Source organism: Thamnophis elegans, chromosome 10, assembly GCF_009769535.1.
Source record: "Thamnophis elegans isolate rThaEle1 chromosome 10, rThaEle1.pri, whole genome shotgun sequence".
Classification (NCBI taxonomy): domain Eukaryota; kingdom Metazoa; phylum Chordata; class Lepidosauria; order Squamata; family Colubridae; genus Thamnophis; species Thamnophis elegans.
In genome coordinates, this window is record NC_045550.1 from 603055 (window position 1) to 615395 (window position 12341).

The 12341-nt window shown below is 36.4% G+C and overlaps 1 protein-coding gene across 1 annotated transcript in view; it reads right to left on the reverse strand.

The window, feature by feature from the left end:
* Positions 1 to 1923: 1923 nt before the first annotated feature.
* Positions 1924 to 12341, reverse strand: part of PPP2R2D (protein phosphatase 2 regulatory subunit Bdelta) — a 33315-nt gene continuing 22897 nt past the window's right edge. The window contains exons 6-10 of the mRNA XM_032225281.1: positions 12059 to 12236; positions 10129 to 10293; positions 6123 to 6292; positions 5943 to 6034; positions 1924 to 4030 (exon numbers count right to left, since the gene is read on the reverse strand). Of these exons, the coding sequence (XP_032081172.1) occupies positions 3751 to 4030; positions 5943 to 6034; positions 6123 to 6292; positions 10129 to 10293; positions 12059 to 12236 (885 nt within the window). The 3' untranslated portion in view covers positions 1924 to 3750. The remainder of the gene's footprint in view (positions 4031 to 5942; positions 6035 to 6122; positions 6293 to 10128; positions 10294 to 12058; positions 12237 to 12341) is intronic.

Genomic DNA, 12341 nt, shown 5'->3' on the forward strand with positions numbered 1-12341 from the left:
GCTTCTCAACTTTGGCAACTTTAAATGTGTGTCCTTCAATTTCCAGAATGCATGACTGGCTGGGGAATTCTGGGAAACGAAGCCCACATATTTCACAAGCTTGCATCATTTGTAGTAAATGCTATTTGATCAACTGAATAATTTGGCTTTATTTTGCCGTTAATATAGTTGCTATATATTTATAACGGTGGAAGCACCACAAGTTTTGTCTTGAACAGATTCTTTATTCACTTCGATTGGGGAAAAAAGGACACATAGGCTCAAATAGTTAGCTGTGTAGATGGGTTGACTTAACAGGTTCAGAGACCGGTTCGTTTTTTTTTAAGACCATAGTTTAGTAGACCATTATCTTGATGATTGCAAATTAAATAAATACACCATCATCTGATGAGAGAAACTTGGTTCTTTTTAATTTTCATTTACTGGAAGCCTTCATAGACTTGTGAAATGGGGATTTGCCTTGATCTAGTAAGCTAGTCAATATTATTCGAAAATTGTTTGTTCTTCAATTAGCTACTGTGTGATCACATTTGTACTGCTGATTTAACTTTTTTTAAAAATGAATCAAAAAGCGTGTACAATAGTTCTACGACAATGTCACTACTGGCCATCATGTCGGATAAATGGTGAGCATATAAAGTGGTTATTTTCCAGCTTTTTATCAAATCAGTAAGCTGTGAAATAGTGCATCAAACGTCAAACATGTTTTTGTTGCTACTGTGCTAAAATAATAAAAGCAGTAAGTAAACTTATATGTTGCTTTTGAATTCTCTAGTGCACTAATGTATGATGAAACTAAATAAAATGTTATTCTGGGGTTGTTTTCAAATGTCCTCTTTGGAAATTGAAGTCATATGTGCCCATCTTAGAAAATAAAGGGTTGAAGCCTAAGCAAACAATTTTCAAATTCAAATTTTTAGTTTTTAAGGTACTTTATATGATTGGCCGATAAGAGAGACTGTCCTGGCAAAAATAGGGAGTTAGCTGCAGCCAATAACAAAACCCTTTAAACAAATGAAAGATGCTTGTTGCATCTCTCTCCAGATTTTTACCATATTTTTTTTCCCTAGTAAGCAGAGTACACATCCAAAATCCTGATTTTTCACCCTATAAACATCTATAGCCCTAGAGTTTTATTTGTATTTATTAAATATATATGCTACCTATCTCACTGATAAAGTGATGGTGAGGGGTGGGGGTTGATGGTAAGATATTTTGCTTTATAGAGTATCCAATTCCTTAATTTAATTTCTGGGAACATAAATTGAAACTTGCAATGAGGAAAAGCAATCACGAAGTCTCCATAGGCTATGAATACTCATGAGCAGAAAATGTATCATAAATAATGAGGAGCCAGATAGTTAAAATTAATCCAATCAGACGTGCAGAAGGCAGCAATACCTGCTCCGTTTTACAAACAATGTCAAAAAAGGCCTTTCTTTAAGAAAGGGGGGAGGATGGCTGCGATACAATAGTAAATGCTTAATTTTCATCCATTGAACTCCTTAAATACTGATGTCTATAGAAGAAATTGATGGAGTCATTCAGACTGAAAATATTAACATCTCTGCAGTTTTGATTTGCTAATTTATAATTAACAATCGAATATAAGCAATATCAACGTTGTAAATGTATGATCTTTGTTAGGATGGAACACATCTCATATGCACAATCACGTAAACATGTTAAAAATAGGATTTAAAATCAAGGGTACAAGAGGAAAAAGCAGAACTTGCATTCCCAAAATACAAATGAGAACCAGGTCTAGGAAGAATCAAATTTAACTTATTTTTGACCACCATCTGCTATCAACTAGCACAGTACTGCACAATGAGTATTAAATATATATATTTCAAAGGCATTTAATGCAAATTTAGGGAAAGAACATTGAAAAAGTTTTAAAGTACACAGTACAAATTCAGGTAAACATTTAAAATTTATTAAACTTTTTGATCAAAATAATAGAACAATTATATACAAACCCATTGTATTTGTTTTGCAGGAAGGCAGGGAGGGAACAAAGTCAATCTAAGGGTTAAGTGACCGATCGGTTCCACATTTCAAGATTTGCAAATAGTGTCACAACTGATATACAGTATATGGTTTTTATTTTCAGATCCACCCAATTGGTGTTAGATTCTGAGGATGAGTGGCACTCCGTGAACATTGACAGGATAAGATCAGAGACACATTCCTCTTGCCTACTCATACTTTGAATAATCATATTAAACCTTCATTTAATTTAGAGCTTTAACAAATCACCCTATCTTATCTCCAGGAAGCTCAGAGGGCCTGCACTTTAAGGGGGATTTCATAGGCACATTCAGCAGTTAACTTTGCAGAAAGTGGAAGATAAGTCATCTATCAAAATTGTGCCCACTGCGATTTCTGAGTTTTACTCCCAGGGATGTTTATGGTGAAATACTGGGAGTTATTCCTACTTCTATGAAAAAAAATATCATCAAAGAGATGCATTTTTCTTTGCCCCCATTCCTAGTGGAAATTTAGCATTGTATAAATACATTTCCACATCAGCCTTCAGACAGCCAGGTGTCGGTCTCTCCTGGTGTCACAGGCCCAGATTAAGAGTTGAAATACATCTAAATGTGCTCCTGTTTGGCATAATTAATTTTAATAACATACAAGGTTGAGCTTCAGGGGCAATATGCTTGCGTCTGCTTATGCCTAGTTTAGTATTTTAAAAAAATCTTCTTGAAAACATTGAACTAGGGTAAAAAAAATGTAATGCACATTAATGCATGCACATTACCATTAATTGTAAAGCATATTTACTATTAACCAAAACAATGATTATTGAAAGTTCTGATGTACATGGCCCATTATGTGTTTAAGGCTACATGTAAGTAAAGGGGCTGTTTTTCACATCACCTCTTGTGTGCAGACCGTATATCTTCTTTTGAACATAGAAAAGCAATATACAAACGAAGGGAAAGACGACAGCTGGATACAAATTTCAATTTAGAGTTTGAAGCAGCAGGACACCACCCAAAACTGCTCTTTTTGTATAATAAATATTTTTGAGGGGACAACTTTTCAAATCTTTCCATCGGGTATCTTGCACAATCTCAATACATGCAATAAAAAAGACTGAATACATACTTTCAGATTTAAAAACACTTTTTTTTATAGTTTGTTATTTTTATTAAGTGGTTTACACCAGAAGGTGTGGTTATAGATACAGTTGGTGAGTAAATATACATGAAAAACCTGTCTACACACCCGACTCCAGACTTACCTATATGCTCAAAGGTAGAAACACCTAAAGCTTAGATGAAGGCCAGAGAAAGAGCGTTCACAGGCATAAAGCACAAATATATATGTTCTGAAAGGCCCAAATATTACAGCAGATAAAGAGCATGTGAGATAGAAATTACATTTTTATGACAATTTGTTTCTTGGGTGTTAGATTTTTGGTCTATCAACTGGAAAGGAAGGCTCAGACTTAAATAAATACATTTTTAATAGTGACTTTTATTAAGTATTGTCCATCAATTCTGCTTCCAGTGGGCTTTCCTTGTTTACAAAAACCAATTCCATGTCCCCCCCCCCCCTCACTGAAGGCAGAAATACCCCACGAACTCAAGTCCAGGCCGGTTTCTCTCCTTTGCCTATAAGGGGGAATAAGTGCATCCATGTTCTTTACGGGAAGGACAACACGGCCGTCTCTGACAGATAAACAACAGAGCTTAACTATTCAAGACGACAACTCTGTCCTCAAATGAGCCGTCTTTAATTAATTTTGTCTTGGAATATATACAAGTTATTGGTTGCAGCTACAGCGATGATGTTCTCCGCTGGGTGCCAGGCAGTGTGGAGGATCTTCTTATTGAAGTCCAAACTGTCAACACTTATTTCATCTTTCTTTCTTTTGCCACCCGTACAGACTTTCCGGGGCTTTAAGATCGCTCGAGGTTTGCTACTTTCTCTGGAGGCCTCTAGTGTAAGATCTCTCCGGGTATTCCGATCAAACATCCGAAAGAAGTTGTTATAGGAGCCAGTCATAATGGCACTGCAGGGAAGGAAGAAAGAACCACCTTTTACTCTCTTGTCTCGGATGAAAACAAGGACCGTAAGGCCCCCCTAAATAATCACCCAATTTCAGAAAACAGGAACTACAGGACTGACACTTTTAACCTTATTTTTAAACAAGAACTTTTTAAAAAAATATACATACGTAATAGAACTCTTTAAATAAATTGTTAAAGCAATTACAAGAGAATCACAAACAATATACAAGCTAAGAGAAAATAATACATCTTTTATTTCATACTTAATAGTCACTAATTTGCTAATGAATGCACTATAATAATAGCGTACCTGCAAATATTTTATAGAATATCACAAAATCCAGGAATGACAATGAAAATGTGCCTGACTATTGTAATGGGTTGGACTTTATTAAGATTGGCTCAATTATTCAGCTAAGCATTATTGCATCTGCTGTAGAAATGGACTGTTGACTCAAAGATCAGATTTGTAGATTGGTGTTATTCACTCATCATTTGTGTCACCAAATGTACAGTTGAAGTCTGTAAGTCTTTATACTATCAACATAGCTAATTATGCTAATTACAACTTCTTAAGAGCATTTTATGGGTACAGACCTCAGGATTAGAAAGATTAGCAACATTCACCTGTGTCTTGAGATAGAATAAGTTGAGGGTATCCTTTCCCCTCCCCTCAAAATGCAGTTCTGGCTAGCAGTAGCCCCTCTGATGACCCCCATGGTCCTAAGTGTAGAATGCCAGTTCCAGGGAGATTTAATGTAAACTGAACTCTCTCTATCTCTCAAAATCAGCTGTTTTGCCATACTGCTGTAATCTTTAAACATTCCGCTCTTGTTTTTAAAGGATATTCAATTTTATGCCTGTGTTTTCTTCAGTTTAAAATGGATTTTATGCAATTACCTAGATGCTGTCAATCCTTAATATATCACTGCCATATTTCCTGCTGTCTTCAATTTATAGGCCATTTTACATGACAGCATTTATTCAATGCATTCCATTTTAAACACCCTATTCTAGATACATTTAATGCCTCAACACCCAAACTGGCACTATAAAAATGCCACAGTAGACCATTAGATAACTGGCATGATTTCTCAGATCTGTTTTATAAAGAAAAATAACGATAAGCCTTTAAAGGGATTCTGGACATTATTTTAGTTTTTTAAGACCTACCACCATCCATTCAAAATGAAGATCAGATGACTGTAATGTCGACTCCGGACTCTTTGGCCTACATTATCAAAAAATGCTGTCATGTAAAATGACCTATAAATTGAAGACAGCAGGAAATATGGCAGTGATATGTTATGGATTGACAGCATCTAGGTAATTGCATAAAATCCATTTTAAACTGAAGAAAACACAGGCATAAAATTGAATATCCTTTAAATATCCTTCATAGGGCTTCCAGCCCTCTCTAAGCGGTTTACAGAGTCAGCATATCGCCCCCAACAACAATCCGGGTCCTCATTTCACCCACCTCGGAAGGATGGAAGGCTGAGTCAACCTTGAGCCGGTGAGATTAGAACTGCTGAACTGCAGAACTGCAGTCAGCTGAAGTGGCCTGCAGTACTGCACCCTAACCACTGCGCCACCTCGGCTCCTCCAAATTCAAAGGGTGAATTCAGATCCAATCAAATGGTATGAAAATTTCAAAGTGGATCATAGTTATGAATACACATCTGGGGGAACCTTTATTAATCTATTATGCCTGCTACCACCTGTCACCATTTAGCGGCAGAGGAGGGTTTGCAAATGTTGGCCTTTTCAACGGACTAGCAAATTCTGGATAATCCACTATTATACTGCAAATATGTTAAAGTGAACCGTACCTCTTTATTTTAGCCGCAGTTAAGACAATATCACCATTTCCAATATTCAGGAAAACTTTTCAATTATATAAAGCAGACTTACCTATCCGAACCATTCCAGCAGCATTCAAATTTGTCAAAGATGCAGTCATTCTCATACAGCGAACAGAGTTTGCTCCGGAGATATTCATGAACCTTAAAATATACAAGTGCAGAAGAGTGTGAGGAGGTTTTCCACTGCAGAGTGCCTGTTTTCCCTTTTTTTAAAGCATGAAGACTATACCTGATAGGTCTCTACTGGCCTGTTTTCCATATTTAGATCCCATACTTTAACTGAAAGATAGTCTCGGGTCATCATGTATCGACCACTGTGACTGAATTTTACATCAGATATTGAAGATATTATTTCTGAAAAGAATGATCTGCTGCTGGGATCTTCAGGCTCCTCAAAGACTGAGAATTACAAGATAGGATGAAAACGGTTAATAATTATGTAGATGAACATTGTTACCTTTTCAATAAATTTAACCTTAGCTAAAGCAGCTACAGGTAGTCCTTGACTTACAATAGTTCACTTAGCGTCCGTTCATTGTTACCGTTGAACGGTTACTGTTCAAGGTAACTGTTTTTCAGAGTTACGGCCTTTGCAGCTTCCCCATGGTCAGGTGATCAAAATTCAGATGTTTGGCAACTGCTTCATATTTATGACTCTTGTAGTGTCCCAAGGTCATGCGATCCCCTTTTGTGACCTACTGACAAGCAAAGTCAATGGGAAAGCCAGATTCGCTTAACAACCGGATTACTAACTTAATAACCGCAGTGATTCATTTAACAACCGTGCCAAGAAAAGTCGTAAACAGGGCAAACCTCACTTAACAACATAAATTTTGGATTCAATTGTGGTCATAAGTCGAGGACTACCTGTATTTCCAGACAGTATGCCTTGAGAGTTACTGAAATAGAGCTTGAAAGCCCAGAGTAGCTTCACAATGAGATCGGTGGCATATACGTTTAATAAATTAAAGAAATGTCTCTTCTCTGCCTGTTAGAATGGGTACCAAGGTGACTTTGGATACACATATACACTTACACGTTGCTCTACATTAATATTCCTTAAATGTGGTCCTAAGATCCTGGGGGTACCTCAAGACTCTCTCTGGGTTTCATGAAATGAATATTAATATTAAGTGGAAACATAATACAATATTGAAATCCTATCAAATAATTGTGAGAAGTGGCAGCAGCAACCGTGTCAATTTTAATTTTTAATATAATATATATATAGAAAAATGTAACCTGTAGAAACAAAACCTCTTTTGTATCTACCATAATTTTTTAAAGTGGCAAAGAGTCCTAAGATAACCTTTCTGGCTTGTCTGACAGAGGGGCGGGGGAAAGAGGTTCTGTTGTGCATGTGCAAATGGAGCTTAATGAGTGCCCCCTGCCCACGAAAGTGGTGCTACACACAAACACACACACACACACACTTACTCGCCACTTGCACGGCCTGGTTTTGAACAAGCCACAGCATTGGGGGCGGGGGGGGCTTGCTCTATGGGTTGCTCTCTATCATAACAAGTTGACTGGCATAACCTCTGAGTAGGATGGCACTCTTCTTCCAAATCTCTGTTTTCTAACAATGTGTATTAAGACCAGAAAAAATACTTCAAAGATAAAAGATCTGATTATCTGCAATGTTCCAGTTTCTTGTTTATTGATTTTATTAACCTAAAACCACCAAACCAACCAACTTGGAGGGGGCTCTGCAGGTACCACAGCAGGCCCTTATGAACAACTATTTGTGCTCAACAAAAGTAAAGAAATTGAAGTTTTAATTTTCTCCTTGCTAACGCAGCTTAACCTCCGAGTTTTATCAGCATTTCCTTAGTCATACAGAAATAATGTTGCTTTTGCTAATCTCCGCTGATCTTCAATTTATAAACTTTATAGTTAAATATTCAACAAACAATATTCTCCCCAATCAATGGCTTCAGGCTCTTGAACAATGTAAAAGTAATCAACAGTAAAACACATTTCACCAAATATAAATACAAAACAGTGATATTATTTTTTTCTTTTAAATTGTTGTTTGCCACCCTAAATCACAAGGTTGAGGTGGTAGCCATATAAATAGAAACAGAAATACAGGTCTAAATAGATTGGATAAAATTATAAATTTTAAGTCCCTTTCTAAACTAGAAAAGGGCTTACATTTAATTTAAAATGTTGTTCCATATCATAATTCCCCATGATTTTGAAAACTAACAGTTCTTGATATTAAACATATACAAGGTGGGATCTGCAAGAATTCCTCTGCTAACAATCTAATAGCTCAGGGTATAGTTTATGGGAAGGAAAATTCTAGCAATCAGTGTACAAAAGTCTTTGTACAATGTAAGCATCTTGGACCTGAAAATCAACTAGTAGAATCAGGGAAACTGCATAAAACCCTAAGAGCTCCTCCTGTTTGCTCACATCATTTATTCTGAAACAGTTGTAATCAGAAAACAAATTATTTTCAAAACGTGAGCTCCTAAACGTTTTAAGTGGTAAAGTCCTATTAAAAATGATCAACGTATAATCATGAAATATTTTATTTCTGGAAACTACATTGAACCACAGGTTGAGGAGAAGTCTAGCTTTCTATTTATTTATTTATGAAAGCAGTCATTTCAGGCTTTCATAAGCAGAGTTATCTAATAATAAGAAAAGAGTTTAAAAGGCTTGGAGATACTACCTGGCAAACCAATCCAATAAGGTGGGGGAAAGAGAACCTTTCCCGGAGGATCCTCCACTTCCTGAGTTCTGCTGTGCTCATGCCAGCTAGGGCAGAAGAGAGGGTTGCAGCTTTTACCTTTGTAAGAATATTATCTCGCCAATTGGTCTTTTTTTTATTTATTTAAAAAAACCCACCTCTTCCCATTACATTCCCCAAGGGAAAGCAAGTAATGACCTCAGCTCCAGGGGCTGATAAAGAGTTTCCCATTCACTCCAGAAGTATGCCTGGAAAATGTAGGGAATTTGGATCACAATCGGATCCAAAGCCTTCCCCAGCCCAGCCCTAACACTCCCCCAGAACCTACGGCAGAAGCCGCCATGACATATACCATTCATGACAGGTCAATGGAAGGTTAGTGCAAAATCTCCCTTTACCCATCCATGAAACCACGGAATTTGGCCTAAATCATCCCAAAGATAGATAACCTTTTCTAATTTCTCAGGCTGTTCACGGGTCAAATAATTTTACATCCTAATTGTTAACAGCTTTGTAATTTAATTTGCATTTTATTCCTAGCCACTTTGAGTACTGTTCCTGGGGAGGGGGAGGGGGGGGAGATGAATGCATATTAAGCTACTTCATGGTTCTATATTTGTACAAGCTTCTCAGGAGCCTATTTCCATTTTTTAAATGGCACCAGATTAGGAGCAACAATACTTACTATGCATAAGCATTAAGCTGGGGGAAAAAAAAGTCCAACCTCAAAACTAATGGCTATCACAATTATTTTTTCTCTCAATATCTAACTACAAATTGCAACAGAGTATTAGTATTTCTCAAACTTAACTACAATTACAGCTTTAACAATTGAATTCTTTTAAAAAATATATTAGGGGGAGTTCCAATTGAATATTTTTTTTAAAAAAAATTAGCAGACTCAAAACTAAGACCATGACCTTGAGACAACCCTTCAGAATGTGGGATGTTTGAGTTTAGAAATGTTTACATACTATTTCAAATCCAACACATTAAAAAAGAGATTTGTAATAGATGGTTTTGTTCTGTCAACATAAATTATAGCCATTATTAACAGAGATTATGTTCTACCAACCCAACTGATATAGCAAAAATATACTGAAACTTTTTAAAAGTTTTTTTTTTAAAAAACCAACTAGTTAAGATAGGATTGCCAAAAACCGAGCAGCTATATTTTATAAATGGGCAAATTAAATTATATTAGTTACGTCTCACACGTTATCCTTGCTTAAGAACTATCTAAAACACGGGTGTCAAACTCTCCGTGTCACGTAACTGTCACGTGACATTTTGCAACGTTTTTCCCATTTGCTGAGCTGGGGTGGGTGTGGCCTGCATGTGATACATCCGGCCTGTGGGCCGCCAGTTTTGACACCCCTGATCTAAAACAATAGGTTGATTTTCTATTCTTTAAAATGCAATTCTTTCACCGTAGGAATGATATTGAAAAGTCCTTTACTGGCAATTTGTTTAGTAATTCACAAAAATGAACATACCCATTTCCGAATGTGCTTTATAAAGCCTAACTACTTACATTTTGAATGCCTATCACAAAGGGCAGAAGAACGCATGTCACAGAGCCGAATAGTTCCTTTGCTACTGCTGTAGACAAACACGTTACAATGATGAGGATGAAATTCTGCTGCAGTTATCACCTCTGTTAATTCCTCCATATTAGCAGGCTTTATGTCTACGATATCTGAAAGTTGCTTGTAAAGGTTAATACCGATTTGGTTATCCCAAAAATCCAACTTTATACAGGAGAAATGTTACAAAATCTTTAAATAAAATTCTGTTGCAACATTCAGAACCTTTATCTGTGGCATTTAATGGTTTCTAAAACAGTCACTTAAATTTCAGAACAGCTTTATGAAAATGTTTACCATTTATTGACATAATTTTAACTGTTTAGCATTTCAGATATGTAGGATTCAAGAACATAACAAAACTATGGTGTTTTGTAATTTCACTTTCGCTGTACAATTACGTTAAATGAAGTTAGCACTTTATATGAGGCTTCTAATTTATGAACAAGCCAACAGGCACTGTATATTCAAGGGGTCAGAAGAATTCATACTATCTTTGAATGTAGTCAAGCCATTGAATTAACACATTTAAAGAGTCCTGATTATGTGCTGTCAGTCAGTGTTGACTCCATTAGCAATCACAAAGAAAGACTAATTTCACCACAATGTCTCTCTAATCTGGTCCTTCAGGTCTTCCTGGTCCTTCCACTTGTTGCTACTGTACCTGAGTCCAACCATCTTGCTTTTGTCATCCTCTTCTTTTTTCTTCCAACATTAGAACCTTCTCAGAAAGTCTTGGCATGATATGGTCAAAGGATGATTCAATTCTGGCCATGTGTGTCATGTTCAAGTGAGAACTCAAGATTGATTAGTTTGATGATCCACGTTTTCTTCGCTCTCTGTGGCATCCATGTGAGTCTTCTCCAAATTCCATAACTATGAATAACCTTTGTCTTCAAAGTCCAACTTTAGTTTCCCTAGTGTCACAGGAAATCCTGCACAATTCTGATCTTTCTTAAGTATAAAACATCACATCATCTGAATAACTTTTCCAAGGCCTTCACGGTTGCTATACCAAGTTCTAGTTAGTGGCCCAATCCTTCATTTTTTCCTTTACAAATAACCCCAAAAGGCAGAAGATTCCTAACATTTTGATATCTTCATTGTCAACTGTAAGGTTAGTTTTTGTAGCCACTGTCAAGTTTGGTCTTTTTTATATTTAATTTTAGTCCCATCTTTTTCATTAAATTCCTGGACATTACTAGAACTTGTAGGTCCTTTGCATTTTCGGCTATCAGAGGAGGACATAAGCACAATGCAGGCTACTGATGTTTCTTTCTCCAATTTTAAAACCACCGTGTTCTTTTAATCTTCTTTTAATTCAAATTTCTTCAATGGACAGTCAGCCTAAAGGCTGAAAAGATCAGGGGAAAGTATATAGCCTCGTTTCACTCCTTTGCCAAACCTTAAGCTGTTTCAACATGCTCGGTTCATAGTTTTTTCAGGAGGACCAGAAGATCTCCCAAGATTTCCATTCTTCTAAGCACATCCCACAGCTTGACATGACTGATACAATTGAAGCCTTTCTAAAACCAATGAGGCAAATACTGACTTCTCCTTGGTATTCTTTGGCTTTTCCAGTGATCCAGTGTGCATCAGCTGTAAACAAACGCAATACACCCAGCAAAGCCAATAAGAATTGTCACTTTTCTTGCCAGGGTCATGAAAAAGATATGCCACTGCCTTTTAGGATGTACTTCAATTTTCTGCTCTAGTCTACGGATCCGGATTCTTTGGTGGTCTAATTTAAGTTAAATTCTAACCAGTTCTACTTAGATCAGTCAGGTGCTGCCATCTACTGAGACTTAACCAAGTATTAAACAGTAACTATTTCACTCTACTATATTTATACATTTTTTTCTTACATAAAAAGGATACTAAAACTTCTATCTGTGATTTCTAAATGCCACAGGTTGATTCTTAGGTCATCTGCAGAAAGGTATGTTTCATGATCACTATTGACTGAAATAGAGTTTATGTGATATGTGTGTGCATTTGCAAATATCCTTCGGGGACTTGCTTCTACCATGAGATCCATGGGTTTCAATATTGGCACCTAAAAATTGAGAAAAAGATATTAATTTAAAACTTCAAATTAGTCCGATAGCATTTAAAGCATTTTTTTCAAAAACCATTTAAAAAGTTTTAATTACAAGGCAGC